Source organism: Gracilinanus agilis, chromosome 5, assembly GCF_016433145.1.
Source record: "Gracilinanus agilis isolate LMUSP501 chromosome 5, AgileGrace, whole genome shotgun sequence".
Taxonomy (NCBI): Eukaryota; Metazoa; Chordata; class Mammalia; order Didelphimorphia; family Didelphidae; genus Gracilinanus; species Gracilinanus agilis.
Genome location: NC_058134.1, coordinates 274,470,911 through 274,487,909, shown reverse-complemented (window position 1 = coordinate 274,487,909; position 16,999 = coordinate 274,470,911). Strand labels below are relative to the sequence as shown.

The 16,999-nt window shown below is 41.9% G+C and overlaps 1 protein-coding gene across 1 annotated transcript; it reads right to left on the bottom strand.

The window, feature by feature from the left end:
• Positions 1 to 5,042: 5,042 nt before the first annotated feature.
• Positions 5,043 to 11,977, bottom strand: AVPR1A (arginine vasopressin receptor 1A). Its single transcript, XM_044678121.1, has 2 exons — positions 10,451 to 11,977; positions 5,043 to 5,329 (listed from the first exon to the last, which is right to left on the bottom strand). Exons 1-2 carry the CDS (start codon positions 11,424 to 11,426, stop codon positions 5,043 to 5,045), a joined length of 1,263 nt encoding a protein of 420 aa, XP_044534056.1. The 5' UTR covers positions 11,427 to 11,977.
• Between the last annotated feature and the right edge of the window lie 5,022 nt (positions 11,978 to 16,999).

The following is a 16,999-nucleotide window of genomic DNA, read 5'->3' as shown; positions in this document are numbered from 1 at the left end:
TAAGGCGTACTGACATCAATATCACTTTGATATAAGTTCACTGTTTTCTCATTAGAAAAATATGTCTGGATTTTCGCACAACAGAGATTTATTTACTTTACTGTGGTATGTTTTGCCAGCAGACTTATTTTACACTCATTTTCTTTAACATTTAACAGAAAAATTCACTCATAATACTTGAAAAACATAAGTAGGATGCTAGTTTTTATTTAGAATATATGTCACCGTAACAAGACGTTGGTATGTGGCTGATAAAATATAAGAACAAAGCTAGTGTTTGATTTTAGCAATAAGGAAATATGTATCTGCTGTTGTGTTGCTGTAAGCAATATCTGAATCTCTTACATGCATAGAATTTTCTCTGAAATCAGTAAGTTTCCTCTGCTTACAACTCCTGCTAGGACTGTGAAATCCCACTGGGCTTGCTAAATTCATGCAGATGATGTCCAGGGATGACACGATAACGAACATTGACATGGTGCTTTAAGGTTTGTAAGATGCTATTTACATCTTTTTTTTAAATTTAATTTTTTTTTATTTACATCTTTTGATCCTTGCCACAACCCTGGGAGGTAGGTGCTATTATCAACCTTATTTTGCAGATGAGGACAGAATAAGTCCCAAAGCTAGTGTCTGAGGCAGCATCTGAACTCAGGTCTTTGGGACACCAAGACTAATACTCTAGCCATTCTTCCTCCTTGTAGCTAGTACCTTCTCTTCCCCTGATCATGAATTCATAGGAGGCTTCTGTCTAGCACCTGGCTCTTATGTTCTATGCTTTAGCCTCATTTTTGTTGTCCTACAGTCATTTCAGTCATATCTGACACTTTGTGACCCCATTTGGGATTTTTCTTGGCAAAAATATTGGAGTGGTTTGCCATTTCCTTCTCTGGCTCATTTTATAAATGGGGAAACTGAAGCAAACAGGATGATGTGACTTGGCATTTCCTTCTCCAGCTCATTTTACAGATGGGGAAACTGAGGCAAACAAGGTGACTTACCCAGATGGCAAATGTCTGAGACCAGATTTGAACTCAGGAAGATGAGCCTTCCTGACTCAAAGCCCAGTATTCTGTTGCACCTAGCTGCCCAGATCTCCATTCTATGCTAAAGTAAAAATGATACTCCAGAAACAGCACTGAAAAAGATGAGAATGAAGATACAAAACCAAACAGCAGTCATTGCCTCCCAATTCATGTATCTATAATTGACTGTAGCTTGGAATATAGTACCTGCATCTCCCCCACCTTCCCTCAACAAAGCTACACAGACTCTGCATTGGAGAGCTTTCCTCCAAAATACCCATTTCACATAAGTTCACACAAGCTTAATTTATGACCTATGAGTTCTTAGAAATATAAAAAGAACTTGCTTCTGATGCTGAAGTGTCTATTTTTTTAAACCCTTACCTTCTGTCTTATCATCATTACTTATGTCTTGGTTCCACGGCAGAAAAGTGGTAAGGGCTAGGCAATGGGGGTCAAGTGACTTGCCCAGGGTCACACAGCTAGGAAGTGTCCGAGGCCAGATTTGAACCTACGATTCCTGTCTCTAGGCTTCGCTCTCTATCCAAAGAGCCCACCTAACTGCCCCTTGAAGCACTTAAAAAGAATAAAGTCTGATTTCCCAGCCTGAAGGTCATAAATTAAGCTTGTGTGACCTTCGCAAAAAAAAAAAAAAAAAAAAAAGACAATCTAGCATGTCCCTAAAATGTTATTGCAGGTTTCAGCTCATTATAAACTTTAATAGCTTAATGGCTTCAAGTTTTAATCAATTACACTGCACTAAGACTTTTGGTCCTCCAAGCGGGTAATCTTCTTCTTGCTGTTCTGTCTTATTTCTTTTTTTTTTTTTTAATTTTTTTAAACCCTAATATCTTTTATATATATCCTTTTGTATTAATTTTTTTTTATTTGTTATAGGGCTAGGCAATGGGGGTTAAGTGACTTGCCCAGGGTCACACAGCTGGGAAGTGTCTGAGGCCGGATTTGAACCCAGGACCTCCTGTTTCTAGGCTTGGCTCTCAATCCACTGAGCCATCCAGCTGCCCCCCTGTCTTATTTCAATAAGCACACGTAGTGGAAATGGACACACCCGTATGACTGACTTCAGAAGGATAGCTGTGAGGAAAATGCTTTGAAACCTCTTTTCATCGTTGGGAGTTTTGATTATCATGGAAGCAGCCAAGTGGTACTTTAGGGATGACTGAGTCCACCTTCCTCTCCTTTTACAATTAAGGAAACTTTGGACAGGAGAGATTTATTGAGTTGTCCAAAAACAACAGAGGCAGAGCTAAAACTGGGATCTCTAGCCCTTTTTCATATCGTAGTGCTTCAAGAGAAAAGTAGAAATCTAGCTAAATTAATTTGTAGCTTTTATTTCTTACATATTCCTGGAAGGCAGAACACAACTAGGCTTTCTCATTTAGAGCAAAGGAGTGTATTACATTGTGTAAACATGCTCAAATAAAATCTATGTTGGAAGATCCCTGGTTCACATTGTTAGTCTTAAGGAGGAATTTGGTTCAAGGAAGGTTCGTCTTGGCCCCCTTCAAAAGTGCTATTAACCTTGTGTTTTATTTTGCTTATGGAAATGTTCTTCCTTCCTCTCTCTCTCTCTCCCCCAAATTTATTTATTTACTTATTTATATAAAACTTATTTATATTCCATCCCTAAATTTATTAAATTCAAATAAAGTTTTTAAATGTATACATTTACTAATGTATAAATAAACTCTTATTACAGGATATTCTCAACTGTGGGGTACTTTAAAATATCCACCCACTTAACCTTTTTAAAATTTTTTTAACTCTTACTATCCATCTTAGAATCAGCATAGTGTACAGATTCCAAGGCAGAAGAATAGCAATGGCCAGGCAATGAGGGTTAAGTGATTTTCCTAGGGGTCACACAGCTAGGAAGTGACTGAGATCAGATTTGAACCCAGGACCTCCCAACTCTAGGCCTGGCTCTCAATCACTTAACTGCCCCTCTTGAATATAATCTTTTAAAGAAACATAGTCATAACTTTGAGAAAATAGAACTGGACTAAGTTAAGGATTGACATCCATCCATTGCACTGCTCTTCCACTCCCCCCCCCCCCAAAATCCCTTCTTCCTTTTTCCTTTGTGTAATACACATGATCTGAGGGAGTAAAACAGTTAAGGACTTGGAATAGAATGAGAATGAAGAGGAGGCAAGATGATTTTCTCCCCCAGAGGCATGCTTCCTGCCTCTTAGGCCTTACTGCCTTATCTACAAAGAGAGAAAAACGAGCTTTCCTCATCCCTAACAAACATGTCCACATGCAACAATGATGTCAAAAGCAAATATCATTTTCTCTAAGGAACCCAAATTATTTACAGTGTTTCATAAAACCCTGGCATCATTGCCACGAGGAAGGTAGGAGGTAAGCATAATGGGCTGAAAAGCACACCGAGTTCCCCTAATAATAGATGCTAGGTAAACAGAAAAAGCAGAATTATAATCTGTCTTTGTTCAGAAATCAACTAAATGGCTGGTTTAGGCTTCTAATTCACCTGTCTCCAAAGGTAAGCATTTCTTACTTTAAGCCAGAAGACTTTGCTTTGAAATGAATGATTTTCCTGCCCAATGAAAACATTTTCCTGATGAATCAGCAGAGCTATATTTGCATTTTAGAATTTTGATAACCCAGACACTAAACCATCCATATTAGTGGATAAAAATAAACAGCACAGCTCTGAGTACACCAGTGCAATGAAAATGACAGGGGGCAAGAGGGGTCTAGGACGAAAAGCAAAGGCCAAGACAATTTAAGTACCAGGAGAAAATCCAGATTCTATGTTATTCTTTCGAAAATTTTGAATCTTACTATTCAAAAGAGGCAAAGACCCAAAGTGCCAACTTCCCTTATGGTACAAAAAGTCTTCAGAAGAAAGAGTGCTTAATACATGATCAGAAGGCTGAGGGTTAGATCTTTTGACTTTGCCATTGATTATCTACATGACCTTGGGCAAATCTCAACTTATCTTGGTCTCATTTTACTTCTCTGTTTTTTTGTTTTGTTTTGATTTTAAAAGAGATGTTGGACTCAGGGACTTCTGAGGTCTTTCCCCACTTTAAAACTATACTCCTGTAACATTAAGAAAAATGGTTTAAGCAATTTCTTAACGTATAACACCACCAAAAGATGGCCACCATTTTCCAACTCTACTGTGAGAAGTGTCTGAAATAATTCCTGTAGTAAATTTTATTCCCTGATGAAGAGCTTCAGAGTTCCTGATCCCAAGTTGCATAGTGGTGGTCCCATTCTCAAAAGCAGTAGGAAGAGACCTTCTTCATTTTTGCATAAGGCTGATGAGAGGGACCAAGGATATCTGGCTATGAATTACTCTTTTGCCAGTAGAGACACTATTCTTGGTTGCCTGAAGCACTGATTTCATAATTCCTTTCTGGGGGTGGGTTGTCTTGTAATTAGTCAAAAGTGGTAACTCTAAATAAAATATCTATTATATTAAAAAAAAACTTGCATTAGTTACTCTGGGAACAAATAAAAAAAAAAAAGAATAAAGCCAAGAGGGATGGGGAGGAGGGTTGGAGGGAGGTGTGTGGCTGTAATTTTTTTTTTAACCCCTGCACTTCGGTGTATTGTCTCATAGGTGGAAGATTGGCAAGGGTGGGCAATGGGGGTCAAGTGACTTGCCCAGGGTCACACAGCTAGGAAGTGGCTGAACCCAGGACCTCCTGTCTCTAGGCCTGACTCTCACTCCACTGAGCTACCCAGCTGCCCCAATTTTTTTTTCTTTAGAAAAATAACTTTGATTCTGCCAGGAGGAATCATTTCCCCACATTTCAACAAAGTGGGTTTTTAACAACAGTTCCTACATCATTATTTACAGCTTTTGTTCACAACAGTGAGAGACGCTCTCTAGAAATATTGTATTGTACACGTAACTTTTTTTGCATGTCATTGAGTTCTTATGCTCCAATAATGCCTGACTTTGCCCACTGAAAGTGTTCAACTGTCACTCTAAGAAGTCTCACTGTATAAACAAAGGACTCAGGTTGAAATGGGAATGAACCTGATGGACTTAGATGACTTAGGGGAATCTTTCCAGGTGCCTGTGCTATTTGTGGGGCTTCGGTTATTAGTGAAAGAAGTCTGCCTTCTGCTCATGCTGTCTGAATCTTCTTTGTTCAACTGTTGCTTCATTTTTCGACAGCAGGGGAAACTCTGCACACAGTCTTGTAGGAGATGGCCGCTGAAAAACATGTAAATCCAGGGGTTGCAACAGCTGTTCAGGGAACCCAGTAAAGCAGTGATGGTGATAGCAGGGTTTTCAGAATCTGTGCAAAAAAAGTAAGATTGAGTTATTTTACTAGAACTAAGATGGTGTCTAGAATTATGAAAGTTCTAGGTTATCTGCAAATAGTCATTTCAAAATTGTCAACTTTTGTCCAGGGATCACACATAGATATACTAAGAAAGGAACCAAAATCTAGAAGAAAACCAGCAAGACATGAAGAATTATACAGACAGTGTGTGGATAGGTTCCATTTTGTACTCATGGAGGGTGTACCCACACCAATCAATTAGACCATGAAATTTGTAACCCTGGAGCCCAAGTTAGGCTCCAGAGCAGCCTGTTGGTCCAGAGGACTGAGGGCTTGGAATCGGGAAAAATCACCTTCATGAGTTCAAATCCAGCCTCAGACACTCAGACTGGGAAAGTCACTTAACTCTGCCTCAGTTTCATCATCTACAAAAATGAACTGGAGAAGGAAATGACAAACTATTCTAGTATCCTTTTCAAGAAAATCCTAAATGAGGTCACAAAGAGTCAGACGTGACTGAAATGACCAAACGCAGCAAGCACAGAGCTTTTACACACATTAGGCATCTCAGGTATTTGTTGGATTGTGCTACATTGGTTTATGATTCTCAAGAATAGGAGTTCTTGCCCTTCTTTATGTCATGGGTCATTTTGTTAATCTATTGAAGTCTGGAACTCCGCCAAGGACGGTCCCAAGTCCGGCTGAAAAAGGAGGAGGGTTGGGCGCGAGGCTAGCAACCTCACCCCGTAAAAAAATCTCACTTGCTATATAAACTGCAACCTCATTAAACCAACAAAACCAACGATCGCCTGGTCTGGAAGATTGCTCTCCAACAGAGTCCACAACGCGTGCTGGCAAAAGCCAACAAACTCCAGGTCTTTGTTGAAGGGTGCCTGCGTCACATCTTGGACATCGGACGGCCTGAGGGGATCTCCAATGCCAGACTCTGGGGGGGGGAACAGTTCCGTGTCCCATCAGTCAGGACGCTATGAAAATCGGAGGACAGCGTTGCCGGACAGGCACTGAGCTGGGGCCCACCAGGAAGGAGGAGGGTTGGGGGCCAAAGCAGACCTGGCGGAGATATGCTGAGAACGAGACAGGGACTGTCAGAGTGACATGGGCCCAGTTGGGGGAAGTTGCCCAGAACAGAATCCCTTGGCGTGAGATGGTTGTGGCCCTATGCTCCTCTGGGAGTCAATAGGAATAATAATAATAATAATTGAAGTCTGGGGACCACTTCCCAGGGTAATGTTGAAAATGAATAAAACACGTAGATTTACAGTCAAAACAAATTATACTGAAATATGATTGTGAAGATATTTATAAAAGACCACATAATCCAGGTTTGAGGACATAGCCCTGTTTTGAGTACCTAAATGACAATTTACCTTTTAATTACCTGATAATAATCTTATTTTCTATTAAATAATTTGTGGGAAAGTGAAACAATCTATTAAAATGGACCACTAAAAGTGTTGTCTAGGGGGCAGCTGGGTAGCTCAGTGGAGTGAGAGTCAGGCCTAGAGACAGGAGGTCCTAGGTTCAAACCCGGCCTCAGCCACTTCCCAGCTGTGTGACCCTGGACAAGTCACTTGACCCCCTTTGCCCACCCTTAGCAATCTTCCACCTATGAGACAATACACCGAAGTACAAGTGTTTAAAAAGAAAAAAAAAAGTGTTGTCTAATGATCAGTAGGGAGGGGGTGTTATATGGATCTTGACTTATCTATAAAATGGTTAGCTAATGGAGATGCCCTGAAGCAAATAGAATATCTTCTTAAATGACTCTGAGATCATTTAAGCAGAGTGGTGAGGAGATAAAAAGCCATGTTGTTTGAGGATCATTTGAAGGAACTTAGAAGCACTGATTTCTTTGATGCTTTTTCTAATTCTTTTCCGGTGGTGGGTAGGTTGTGATTTAGCCAAAAGTGGTGCCTCTAAGTTAAATGAATATTATATTAAATGAGCTAATGTTACTTTGGGAACAAATAAAAAAGAATAAAGCCAAGAGAGGTGGGGTGGAGGGAAAAGAGAAAGGGTAATAGTGGGGGGGGGGGGCATTCAAGAATTTGTAAAGAGGGGGCAGCTGGGTAGCTCAGTGGATTGCGAGCCAGGCCTAGAGACGGGAGGTCCTAGGTTCAGATCTGGCTTCAGACACTTCCCAGCTGTGTGACCCTGAGCAAGTCACTTGACCCCCATTGCCTACCCTTACCACTCTTCTGCCTTGGATCCAATACACAGTACTGACTCCAAGATAGAAGGTAAGGGTTTTAAAAAAAAAAAGGATTCGTAAAGATGCTTTTGGGGAAATAAGATAGAATTGTTTTGCTTGGAGCAAGAGAGCAGAACAGAACTAATTGCTGGAAGTTACTGAGAGGCAGATTTCAGCTTAATGTGAAAAAAATCAAAACAATTATAGTTGTCAAAGAGTGGAATGGACTCTGTTGGGAGATAATGAGAGATTCAATACTAAAAGCTATCAACAAGTCAGGTATGGGTTGAACTAAATGCCCTCTCATGCCCCTTCCAACGCACACACTATGATTCCATGAATGCTTATTATGAGGGTCAAAAGTGACAACTAACACATGCCTTCCACACCTTTTTATTACCCAAAATACCTAGCAGAATGCCTTGTTCAAATCTATTTGCTGAACCAATTATTTGAGCTGACTTATTTGAATTTATTCCTTTGAATCCAGCAATGACTGTGGAAATATGAACCTGGTATTTAGTGCTTTGAAAGAATCTAACATCAAATATGACCTCTTAGACTAAAACTTTGCAGGCAGTAAAAAATACAATTATATTCCTTCTTCTTCACTAGCACACCATAAGTTATTTTGGGATAATAAGGTTTAAAAAGTGAAATTCTGTTAAAAGTAGATGGAAAAATTCTAGCAAACTTTTAGAATGGTCTTCAATTTCAATCATAATTCTGTGGTCCTTCCTGACACTTGTTAAACTAAACAAATATTATAACTAGAAGAAGAGACCTAGGTCACCTTGGATGAAATAATCTTCGTGGCCCTTGGTTTTGTCATCTGTAAAATGGGTGAGGGTTAGTTTAGAAGATCTCAAAGGACTTCTATGTAACACCTCTATATGATATTAGTGTTGTCTGTGTGAATTTACACACACACACACACACACACACACACACACACATACACACAACCAATATAATCTTCTGCAAAAGAACTCTCGTAAGATGCTGTTCCTTTTCTTAATGAAATGAAAATTATTAAAAATAATTAAAATTAACATTAACTTTTTCTTGATTGTTCAAATTTGGACCCATTATTTGCATACCAAGGTAATTCTGTAATGTTATTCTTTGAATATAAAAATGTCAACCCTTCTCACTAGGGATTACAACCAAGGCCTGAAACCACGGCAAAAAGAATGAGCTCTGACTGAATGAACCCTGTAGAAATTGTTTCTCAGCAGTATATACAAAGATTTTTTCATAATTGTGTTTTGATTTGATGATACAATGTTTGGGCTAATTTTCATATTTGGTTGGCAGTCATAAGAGACCATAATAGTTAAAGTCTGTGAATTGTAAACAGAAAAAACATTTTTTTAAATGTCCCCAGTTATTTCTCACTTATTTAGAACTCGTCTTGCAGGAAAGTAAAAGTTCATTATCAGCCTAAGTGGCATTCGTCTTTGAATATTTTACTGGAAAATGTAACTCCATAGTATATAGAATGAACATTTTCACATGTCCCATATTTTAAAAAAGGCATCTACTTCCTTGTAATTATGTTCGTTGTCCACAAAGTTTTGGGAAAAACATTTGAATTTGGAAAGTTTTTTCTTAAAAATGAATAGAATTATTTTATCAAGGTTTATGAATAGCTAAAAAGGTCCAAATCTTTGGAAGAAGCAATTAAATAAAATTAGAGTTACTGGTTTGGAAAAAAGATGAAAAGATAAACATGCAAGGGGGTGTCCTTGAAAGAACACAGAATCTGGGGCACTCTGAAGATTTGAGTTCAAATCTTAATTCTTCCACTTATCTCCTCTTTAGGTCTCTATTTCCTCACCTAGGAACTTGATAGTTGAGTGAGAATGATTCCAGATGATCTCTAAAGTCCTTCTCAGCTTTATCAACCAGTAATCTCATCTGGTACCTTTATGAGGCAAATTCAGCCCATCAATTCAATAGCATGGTATAAAAGATCTGAAACTCCTTTTTTCCTGTTATGGTCAAAATCCATTATGAAAGACTTTTTACACTTTTACACTTACTAGCACTTCCAAATGAACTTGTAGAAGAGAGGGGAGATGAGTTAAACCTAGAATCAAAGCCGAGGCTTCATGAAAGGATTCAGAATTAAGGAAGATAACTGCCTTAGGGGAGATCTCACACTGAATTATGTAATACAATGTAATACAGTGATTTTAATGGACATCATAAGCCTGGATGTTAGATGGTTTCTGTCAAACTAAGTTCTCCATGGCAATTTCCAAAAGTGATGGGGTCCCAACACCCAAAAAATTCTTGGATAATCTTATTTAGCAGAATGTTGAAGGATTCTGATCACCTGAAGCAGGGAAAAATGTGAATGAATTTTGAAAAGTTCTCAAGGCTATTTGATTTTTCAGTTTAAGCCTGTATAAATTAATACATATTCAGTGATAGGAGATACTGAACTCTGAGTTTTTCAGATTAGTGCATTAAGCATGTTAACTGAATTTTACCTTTTAAAAGCTGAGCAATAAAAAAAAAGAAAAGAAAAAAAGACTCCCTTCTGGAAGCCTAGACGGTCTGTTCAAGAAAACATCATAAATGTTTCCTTTTGGAAATTTTTAATATTTTAATATTAAATATTATATATAATATATATTATATAAATAATATTAAATATCTATGAAGCTGGAAAAGAAAGAGGAAAAATCTCACAGCAATCAAGAGAAAAAGAGTGAGACCCTATTTCCTTAGCACATCCCACTATCCCTCCAGTGTTATTCCTGCTGTTATTTTCTATTATCTGTCTCTCTGTCTCTGTCAGTCAGTCAGTCAGTCTGTCTGTCTGTCTGTCTGTTTGTCTGTCTGTCTCTCTTCCCCTCCCCACCCCCCGTCCGTCTGTCTCCACCTCACCCCCGTACCCCTCAAGAACTTACCGATCCAGGAGGATTGCTGGTCCCAGACGGACCACATCTGGACCACGAAGAAGGGCGCCCAGCAGACGATGTAGGCTGTGACGATCACGAAAGTCATCTTAACAGTGCGGATCTTGGCCCGGGAAATGGACTTGATGCTGCTAACACAGGGGGCCAGCAAGAGCCCCTTGCGCAAAGCTCCAACCGCCGCCTCCTCCTCCTCCTTGCTCTTCACCGTGGCGGTCTTGCCGCGGATATTCCGCCAGATGTGGTAGCAGATGAAGCCGTAGCAAGTGCCCAGGATGATGACTGGGGCTACGAAGATGCCGCCCGTCATCCAGGTCACGTAGGCGCGGAGCCCCCAGGGCTGGATGAAGTCGGCCCAGCAGTCACGGGCCTTGGTGACATTATTGACCTCGACCATAGAGAAAATGAAGTACTGGGGCGTGCTGAGCACGAAGCTCAGTGCCCAGGCGGCGGCGATCATGACCCGGGAGCGCCGGGCTGGCTGCTGTAGTGTCTTCAGCGGGTGGCACACTGCGATGTAGCGATCAGCAGTCATCACCACCAGCATGTACGCCGAAGCGAACATGGCGAAGACCTGCAGGTGCTTGACCACCCGGCACAGACCATCAGGGCCTCGAAAGCGGTAGGTGATGTCCCAGCACAGCTGAGGCAACACCTGGAAGAAGGCGACGGCCAGATCTGCGAGGCTCAGGTGGCGGATGAAGAGGTGCATGCGAGACGTCTTGCGCTGGGTGCGGTGCAGCGCCAGGAGGACGCTGCTGTTGCCCAGCACAGCCACCACGAAAGTTGCCGCCAGTATGGTGATCTCCAGCTTGGCCAGCTCCTCATTCCTACTGTCGCTGCCCGAGATGTCCAGGCTCCCGTTGGGGCCCTCCATGGGGCTGCTGGCCGAAGGTTCCCATGGACTGGAGTTACTGGTGGCAGCTGTCCAGGCGGGCAGAGCCCCACCAGGGAAACGCGTGCTGTCCATTCGGGTCCCACCTCGCCCTCCCTGGGCCACTGGCAGACGCCTCCCTTTCCTCTGCCGTCTCTTACTCCCTCACTCCACTTTATCCCCCTTTCTCCCCTTCAGCGGCCCCTCCTTCTGTCTGTCCTTGTGCCTCTTTTCACCCTTCGCCTCCGTCTCTCTTCCTCCAGGGCGCAGCGTTTGTCTCTTGGCTGCTTTTCTCCTAGCCCTTCTAAGCTCTTCCCCTCCTTTCCCTTTTCCCGAGTACCCACGAAGAAAGGGTTGGAGGTGAGGAGTCTGTAAGAACACTGAGCCGGTCCCAATTATTTATGCTGGGTTTGTTTTCCCCGGAAAGGCGCTCCTATCTCAGTGGCTGCCCGACGCCTGGTGCCAAACCCCCTTTTTTTTTCCACTTCGGTGATTTGTTCTTTTTGCCTCAAAGCTGCAAGGGTGGAGCCGGTGCTCCCGCTAGTCCCTCAGCGGAACATCTGGAGACAGCAGAGACTGTTAGACATTCTGGCTCCTCTCTTCAATGGACAGGTCATCTCAGTGCCCTTTCACCCTCCTGTGCTCACTCTGGCCACATTCCCCCACCGTCTCCTTATTACTCGTCAGGCTTTGGGAAGAAAAACATCCATTTCCAGTTACACTGGAGGGTTTTTACGTGGGTCCTTTCTATCCTCGGACGGGTGCGCACACACTCCGCATCAGAACACATAGATGGACGCCGCAATATCCTTCCTCCTCCACCCTCTCCATCCCTCCCTCGTTCCACTCCCCTTGTTTTCCACTCCGCCACGGCAATTCCTAAAACATTCCTCATCCTCTTTCCACCAACCGGACAGATCTCGGCGTCCTCAATGGGCACATTCCACATCTGCTCAGATTTATACCCAGTACAATTTCCCAAACGTGCTCCGCCCTACCCTTAGTGTGGGAGCGATTTGAACCCTTCTTTCCTCCCTGCCCCAGTGCGGCTGCCCTACGGCGGAGAAGGAAGGGGGCATTTCCTTGCTTCAACTTCTACCCGCCCACACAAAACTTCTCTGTTCTCTAAAGGAGAGCGTCCTCTTTCCCCTTAATTACAGTGCAGGGACCGGACTTCACTCGAATCTCCTTCCTACCTGAGAGGGAAATCGGGAGCCCACTCTGAACTCTCTGCAAGCAGAAGCACAGCTTGGGGATAGCTCAGGAATGGAAGGTTAAATAGCATCCTGTATGGGGCTGAAGTCAGCTCCTCGGGGCCGAAGACAACTTCCCATTTAGCTGAAGAGCAGCCAAAATAAGCAGTTAAATCGAGTGACTTTCAAGGCCGGGGGCGGGCGCAGGGAGAAGGCTGGACTGGCTTCAGGCAGGACTCGCACAAGCCAGTACCTGCTAGTAAGAAACTGGCAAATTCTAGAGCCTGGGAGTAGAGCTCGGAGCAGAAGAAGGTGAGAAGAGGCAGGAGGACGTAGAAGAGGAGAGAAAGGAGGTTTGTGCGCTCTGCGTTAGGGTAAAGTCTGACTACAGTCCTCTCCTAGATATGCAGATATATGGGGTTCTCTCTCTCCCCTTAAACTCTGCTCAGTCTTTCGAACTTCTGCTGAGAACTGCCCTCCACTCCCCTGCGCGACCCGGAGAGCTTGTCTCAGAATCATTTCGTGAAAATTCTGCACAAATGTGTTCACACGCGAGCGCAACCCTACCTCCCCTCCCCCCACACCATATTTCTTTATTTTTGATGGTGTGATCTTGTTTCTCCAGAAAATTCTACCCTCTTCAAGAAAGCCACACATTTTCTGAAAACTGGTGGAATAAAAAAGAGCTCTGGACTTGGGATCAGAGTTCCTGAGTTCAAATCCACCCTCTCTACCCTTTGCTGTTTGTGTGACTTTAATCTTTGTGGACTTCATCTTCTTCAGCTGTAAAATGGTAGTGGAGGACTAAATGACCCTCCAAATTTCTTCCCACCCTAGAAGCATGATGCATGCCAAAAATGATGTTAAAGAGAGACTCATTTCTAAGGGTAAGGCAGGGTATTTTGCATATTTGCTCAGACTTTTTCATCTTGTAGTGAAAAGAATTGAGGCCCAAAAGTCTGATGACTGAACCATGATCCTGATTCTTCCTGCTGGAAGATCCTTAGCTAATTACTTGACTTCTTAAAGCCTCTCTGTAAAATGGGCAAGATAATAGCTGCTTTGCTTATTCCCTTCACCCCATGGTTGTCTTCATTCAAAAGAAAATATATTCTCTGATGTGGTGGAAAGTACACTGAAAGTTCAGAAAAGTGATCTGATTTTTATTTCCGTTCAGACCAATGAACCTTCTTGAGTCTAAATTCTTCACCTATAAAAGTCAATTAATATATAGATTTGGAGCTGAAAAGACCCTAGACTATGTCTGTTAGCCCAACCCCAGAATTTGACAGATAAGGAAAAGAAGACTGAGGGTTTAAGGGTCTTAGTCCTTAAATAACAAAACTGGGCTTTGAACCCAGCTCCCCTGACTCCCTCGACTTGCTCCATAGTCTTTTCATTGTACTAGCCAGTCTAAAAGAAGCTTGCAACACTTAGACTTAAGTCAACATTAGGTTAACACTGCAGCTTAGCTAGTAGCCATGTTATTACTACTTAACATTGGAGGAATTGTGGATTCTTCCATATGGACAGGGCAGATTAGTTTAATTCCGATGCATCACATTGTACCATTTTATAATGTTACTTGTAAAGCCCAATTATGTACAATAATATGTCCTTAATATAGAATACTACCTCATTAATATATAATAATTGTTATTGATATTTACTTATGCCCAACTCTTTGTGACACCATTTGGGTTGAGTTTTTTTTGGCTAAAGATAATGGAGTGACTTGCCATTTCCTTCTCCAACTCATTTTATAGATGAGGAAACTGAGGCAAAAAGATTTAAGTGACTTGCCCAGGGTCACAGAGCTAATAAGTGTCTGAGGCCAGATTTGAACTCAGGAAGAAGAACCTTCCTGATTCTGAGCCCAGTGCTCTATCCACTGTGCCATCTAACCACCCACATAATAATTACCTCCTTAATAGAATGACCATAGTGCTAGTTCATAAATTGTATATGCTGCTTATTAGCATATAGTTGCCTAAGGTCATGTGATGTATTATTACTGCTCTTTTAAAATATTTTCTTCTGGCCCTACCAACATTTTCCAATTTATGGCACATGTCCAATTGCCTGCCTGTATAGCTATGATGCATTTCCTCTCATTGCCATGTAGAGGACAACTATTGCTCATTTGGGTTAAGAAATTTTGCGTTAAAAAAACTGTCTTTTAGGGACTTCCGGATTAAGATGGCGGCAGAGTAAGAAGCAGCTCTTAACCTCTCCTGACCGAAACACACAAAACTCCTCAAGGGGACATAAAAACAAGTCCAGACGAACGGAGGAACCCCACAACAGGGCACAGCGTGGAAGGTACGTGGAATCGAGATATCTCCAGGCTAAAAAGGGCTCTCACTCACTCAATCGCGAGCAGAGCAACCGCCCCACCCCCACCCCCTCCACACTCACCTATAGCTCCGAACCCAGCTAAAAAGAAATAGAGCAAGTTTGGGGCACCCATCGAGTCATCGGCAGCTCCGGGACCTGTTCCTGAGAGCAGCAAGAATTAGGACCCCATTAAGTCAAGAACGCACGCGAAATCTGAGCGCGCGCGGGAGCAGAGAGTGGACCCGGGGCGCGCGCCCGCTGAGGAGAGGCGTGGGTGCCGGCTGAGCAGAGGCGTGGGTGGAGGCAAACACAGCCAGGAACTAAAGCCTAAGTGGGGAACCAGTGCAGACGGGTATACGACTGTGGAAGCAGCGCCCTGAGACTTGTAAAGAAACCTCCAGCAGAGGATCAAGCAAGAGGGCCCACCAGGGGGCTTGACCTTGGAAAAAACTAGAACTCAGACCTCAGGAGTCAATAGATCTCAGACAGACACAGAGAGCGAGGATAAACCTGAGAAGCTGCTGGGCTAATGATGGCTAATCAGTTACAGGAAATTCAGAAGAGAAAGAATAATAACAAAAAAAAGAAGTCTTTAACACTCGACAGCTTCTACACAGAGAAAATCCAGACAACCGAGCAAACAGAGGAGGAGAACAAACAACCATCCAGACCCTCCCCAAATAAGGAAAACTCCTCACAAGCTATGGAAGAGTTCAAATCTGAGATTCTGAGGAAAATGGAAGAGATCTGGCAAGAAAATAACAGCTTAAAAGGTAGAATCTTGCAACTGGAAAGCGAGGCTCAGAAACCAAATGAACTGATAAGCAAATTGAACACAAGAAATGACCAGATTGAAAAGGAATACCAGAAGATTATGGCCGAAAACAAGAAGATTATGGCCAAAAACCAAAAGATTATGGCCGATTACCAGAAGATTATGGCCGATAACCAAAAGATTATAGCCGAAAATCAATCCCTAAAGGCTAGAATTGAGCAAGTAGAAACTAATGATCTCTCAAGACAACAAGAACAAATAAAACAAAGCCAAAAGACTGAAAAAATAGAAGGAAACATGAAATATCTCAATGAGAGAGTGACAGACCAAGAAAACCGGTCTAGAAGAGACAATTTGAGAATAATTGGTCTTCCAGAAAAACCAGAAATTAATAAAAACATGGACTCTATACTAACAGAAATAATTCAGCAAAATTGCCCTAAAAAAAAACAACAAGAGGGCAATATAGACATTGAAAGGATTCATAGAACACCTGCGGCATTCGATCAAGAAAGGAAAACACCAAGAAACATCATTGCAAAATTCAAGAGTTTCCAAGCAAAAGAAAAAATCTTACAAGAAGCCAGAAAGAAACAATTCAAATATCAAGGAGCAACAATCAGGATCACACAGGATCTGGCAGCCTCAACACTAAAAGACCGCAAGGCGTGGAATACAATATTCAGAAAGGCAAGAGAGCTGGGCCTGCAACCACGGATCAACTACCCATCAAAATTGACTATATATTTCCAAGGGAAAGTATGGGCATTCAACAAAATTGAAGAATTCCAGGTATTTGCACAGAAAAGACCGGGGCTAAATGGAAAGTTTGATATCCAACCACAAAAATCGAGAGAAACCTGAAAAGGTAAATAAGATACAGAGGGGAAAGAAAGAAAACTTATAATTTTTAAATTTGCCTTTTTAAGGGCCTCAGTGAGATCTAATTATCTGTATTCCTTTGTAGAGAAATATTATGTTTAATTCTCTGTAGTGAACTCTATTCACTATTATAATATTCACTATTATAGTAATCAGAAGAATAATTAACAGGGTGAGGGTGGAACACTAAATAATCTAAGATGGCATGGGGGAAGGGAAAGAGGGGGAGAATAGCATTGGACACCAAGAGAAACTTGAGTGAATAAGAAAATAGAATATTCTATTACACACAAAGAGGGCATGGGAGAGAGAGGGGACAAATACTATTATAAGAAGGAGAGGAAGAGAGCATAAAGAGGTAATAATCAAACCTTACTCTCAGTGTAATCAACCCGGAGAGGGAAGAGTAGCTATACTATCCATTGGGAAATAAAACTCTTATCTTACCCTTCTGAGGAAGTTAGAAGGGATAAACCAAGGGG

What these genes read in the sequence shown, in the direction of transcription:
- AVPR1A (XM_044678121.1), bottom strand. Translation starts at nt 11,426, where the DNA reads ATGGACAGCACGCGTTTCCCTGGTGGGGCTCTGCCCGCCTGGACAGCT. An exon ending in CCAGCAATCCTCCTGGATCG is followed by an intron (nt 5,330 to 10,450) that starts GTAAGTTCTTGA and finishes TTTTTTGCACAG; the next exon opens with ATTCTGAAAACCCTGCTATC.